Below are 4,500 nucleotides of genomic sequence, written 5' to 3'. Positions count from 1 at the left end.
ACATGGCAAATACTGCTACCAATACATGGCAACCAGTGTGTTCTAGCATCAAAACTTTGCATTCTAGGCTTGCGCTCACTAGGCAAATGCGATCAACCATTAGTGCTGCACACATGCTTTTAGCAGTTGGCAAATTACCGAATACAATATATGACTCATTGCACACAACCACTTGTTAGTGTTTTATGCTTGATTTTGTCCATCATCACTGATACAAATCTTCTTTTTTGTCATGTGCTATTTGCCACAAAAACAAATGTAGTGCTCTTTTGTGGTTCAATTTTTTCCTTACCTTGTTGTGCTGCATGTGCCCATCTTGTGTGGTTTGTCACACCAAATTGACGTGCTCTATCTGCAATCTGTGAAGCTTGCCACGAGATGTTTGTCGGGGTACCACCACCGTAATAACATGTAAGCATCGTAGTAGTTGGTCAATACATGGCAACTGCAGTTTGTGCTGGCATGGCAACTACAGTTGTCCTGGCATGGCAACTGCAGTTGTTCCTCCATGGCAACTACAGTTGTCCAGGGAGGGTAACAACAGTTGTCCAGGGATGACAACTGCAGTTATTTATTCATGGCAATTGCAGTTGTCCAGTCATGGCAACTGCAGTTGTCAACTATGCTCCTTCTGCTAATTCACCATCCGCAACTTCACTTTTCATGGACTCACCTGTGTATGACGTCGACGGCAGGTACATGGGTGCTGCCTGATGCCACGTGTTGCATGAAGGCTCTGCATTTCCCCCCGACATAACTCGTGAGTCTTTTGCCAACCTTTGCAAGTTTATTTTTCATGTCCAGACCAGTATGTGTTCTGTTTCGTATGCGTTACCTTGATTAGCCATATTAGCTAGTTGAAGTTGGTTGCCCGTACATTTGTCAGTGTTAGCGCCCTGTGATTGAACTTGCCACGGAGCCCCCCTGAGTGTGTTTTGGTCATAAGAACCTGCGAAAAAATGACAGTGTAGGACATAAGTAGAATGTCATCTTCATCGTCGCGAACATGACAACTGTTCTTTTCTTTGTTATCACGCATATTGTTCTAGTAGCGGCAGCAACGGTCCTGCAGAAATGAGTTGACTGTACCCTGATGCATCCCAAGGGGGCGTTTCTGGTCTTTGAGAACCCCAAGTATCAGCGCCATCTTCGTGATTCATTCTTTTCCGCGTCTCGTTCCTGCCAATGTGCTCTCAATCACTGCATGAACAAGAACGCATCAACAATCCACAAAAAATGTATCCTTGTGCTGCTTGCATGTAGAAGTTAACACGTCAGTGTTATCACATTTTCATGCGTAGGCAACCAACATATCATGGCTAGTAGGACATGCACATCCACTATCTTTTCTAAAATCTGGGTGCTAGCTATCCGTTTGATTCGATGGCATCAGCCACTACAATAGGATGGCAAGCAATAAGTTGACATGGTGGTAGTTGACGACAATGATAGGTGGCAACTGACGTTAGACACCGGTGGCAATTAATTTTCACACCCCCCATTATTCCAAATTTCTCAATTTTCTCTCCCTTTTTATGGATTCCTACACATCCATTCATTTACCAACTACGTGCATCAATCTACTGAGAACTTACGGTTATCTCTAGCGTAGTACATGGCAGATCTAGTGTATTCTGCTTGGCAACTGTGAAGACACACAACCCATGTAGTGTTTTAACCCTGTAGGATGGATCTAGTTGCCAACTTCGTCGGTAATTTTGCAATTTTCTGCCCAGAAGAAGGATGAGAAGCAGTAGGGAGATCGGGAGATTCACCTGCTTTTAGCTGATCGTCTTTGGAGGGCGTTGTTGGAGTCGGGGGTGGGGGGAGGGGGGAGATAAGGGGTGTGGTTTGCGGTGGGAAGGCCCTACGGATCTACTCCGGTTGCCATGGCAACCAGAGAAGGCCGGCGATGGAGGTAGGGGTTCGGGAGGTGGGAGAAGATGGCGGCAGTCGGGATTGGGGATCGATCAGAGGCCGTGACGGCTGGATCGTGCGGGCTGCTGGGTCCTCTGGCCCGGACGTGCGGGCGGGGTTGCCACACACCGAACGTGCGGGTCATGCCTTTGCGCGCCCGGACGCGGTCGTGCGGACTGGTTCCTGTCCATGCCACACGAGGCGTGTGGCACAACTACCCGATACACCACACGTGTGGCAGTTATCGGGACCCTAAAATTTATCCAGATACAACGCTTTCTATGAGGATTAGTTTGCCTTGCACATAGATGTGCAAGCTCATTAGCCTTTCTAGGAACATAAGACAAAACAAAGAACTGAAAATTCTCTGAAAGCTCTTTAATTTCCTGAAGCACAACAGCAATTTCTGAACGCCCAAAATTATTGGTATTCCAGAGCTTCGTAATAGCCAAAGCTTCAGTTTCAACGATGATGTTCCGGAGACCCATATTACCTGCAAGTCGGACTTCATCTCTAGCCAACGCCTCCATAACAAAAGAATTGGCTGCATATTCATACCATAGTGCCTGGGCACGAATGAGTTTACCTTCATGATCGCGCACACCTACCCCTGTACTTCCTTGGAGACAATCAGCCAAAAAACTTGCATCCACATTCAGCTTAGTGCAATTAATTTCCGGGGGTCGCCACACATCATCAGCCATCCTTTTGCAAACACGAAATACCGCACCTCAGAGAGAGTCGAACGTCATCACGGGAGCTTCAACACCTCGTACGCATGCACGTGCCACAGAGCCATTGTAGTAGAGGCCGATGGCGCCTAGGCGTGGCAAGTCAAAGCCGTACTATTCCCGCTCCACCACATATCTATTCGCGTGGCCGCCGTTGATGCTGCATCCCCCGAACAGCCGCTGGACCACCACCGTGCCGGCCAGATCACGGGAGGTGCCGATGCATAGGTGACAGAAAATAATAATTATTATAGTAAAACAAACAGGAGACGATGACAATACGCAATGCAACCATACACAATTTTTAGGTTAGAGATGTGCACATATCATTTGATAATGAACTGTTTATACATTTATTTATCAACTAGTTCTTTGAGAAAAGGTTGTGCAGGTTCTTTGAGAAAAGATTGTACACCTGCACAAATAGCGCTGGGATTACAACACGAACGTCGCTCGTACATAAAACTCGCTCCTAGCGAGCTATAAGCCTTGCTATTGTCGGAACAGGATTGAAAAAACCTGTTCGATCGACGCTAACCAGGCCATTAGTTAAGTTATTCTAAGAAAATGCATATACTTGACACTCTTTGACAAAATTTTATTTTCCCAAGTGGCACCTGCATTCCTCTATAGCCAGAGGGCACCTGCATTCCTCAGCATTGGGACAAGCTCGTCGCTGAGATGCATGGACATGACCCTGTTTGTCCCGCCGACAAGCTTCCCGCCGATGAACACCACTGGAACAGACGGGCCTTTCCCGAGCATCTTGAGGAGAGCTCTCTCCATCTCCTTTCCCCTAGGGTCTTGGTCGAGCTCGTGCACCAGTGCATTGACACCCAGGTCGCAGAAGAGCCGCGCCACGGTGTGGCACATGCAGCAGGAGCTCAGGGTGAAGATCACCACCGCTCTCTCCGACGCCAGCTTCATCACGCGATCCATCTGCCTTCTAAAATAAGTTCTTCTAATGGATTATGTGTGTACGTGCACGGATCTCTAAGCCTGCTTTGCTTTGAAGTTTGAAGAGGACTTTGAAATGTGATGGAGCCTTTGAGTAGCTAGTAGCTAGTTGTTGCTGCCTTGTGTTGTGCCAAAGAGGAAACCTGGATGGTTTGCTAGCAGAGGGGTGGCTTCCTTTTATAGAGCTACAAAAGGGCAGTGCTTCTTTCTATGCACTAGCTAGCAGGGTGTCCTTCATGCATGCATGGGTTGGAATATCCAGTGCAAGTAAGATCCGGAAGTGTTTGGAACAGACCAGTGTGGTCTAGCAGCCATCTTTAACATTGCACAAAGAGCAATTTGGATTTTTCTATAGAAAAAATAAATGAAAGCTCCTAGCTAGCAGGCCTGGTATTGGCGCCATTGGTTTGTTCAAAAGCATATTTTGGTTGGTATCCAAGAGGAGATGAGATTAGATAATGCACGCGTGGAGCCGTGTTGGTTCTGATCAACATGGACCCAAACACGCGACTGGAATAATCCGATCGATTTTCTAAGTGTTGACCTAGCTAGAGGGAATCTCGTATATATGCCTATGGAGAGGTCCTGCTTTTGAAATCCATCTATCTATTAGCTGTTTGTTAAGCTTGCACGTACTACATGCAGGCAACTAATCTTCAGGAGAACTAATTAAGACTTGGAAGGGGTGGTCAATCTTATAACTGATTGACTCATGCAACTATGGGTAATGGGTGATAAAATGCACAGGCCGCAGATTAAGTTCCACCAGTGCATCATGTAGAAATCCGGAAGGAAGAAGATAGGAATATGGATCTCATCATCGATAGTGTACTCATGCATATTATCTCAAAGCGCCCAGGCCAATGGGCTGAAATTTCAGTACGAAATTCCAGGT

At 46.7% G+C, this 4,500-nt stretch overlaps 1 protein-coding gene across 1 annotated transcript; it reads right to left on the bottom strand.

Moving 5' to 3' along the window:
• Nucleotides 1-2,297: 2,297 nt before the first annotated feature.
• LOC119307888 (putative glutaredoxin-C14) lies at nucleotides 2,298-4,486 on the bottom strand. The gene has a single exon (XM_037583986.1). The coding sequence runs from the start codon at nucleotides 3,585-3,587 to the stop codon at nucleotides 3,276-3,278; it is 312 nt and encodes a 103-aa protein (XP_037439883.1). The 5' UTR covers nucleotides 3,588-4,486; the 3' UTR covers nucleotides 2,298-3,275.
• Nucleotides 4,487-4,500: the final 14 nt, after the last annotated feature.

Source organism: Triticum dicoccoides, chromosome 5B (assembly GCF_002162155.2).
Source record: "Triticum dicoccoides isolate Atlit2015 ecotype Zavitan chromosome 5B, WEW_v2.0, whole genome shotgun sequence".
NCBI lineage: Eukaryota > Viridiplantae > Streptophyta > Magnoliopsida > Poales > Poaceae > Triticum > Triticum dicoccoides.
Note: the sequence above shows the minus strand (reverse complement) of the source record. Positions and strands in the feature narration are given on the sequence as shown.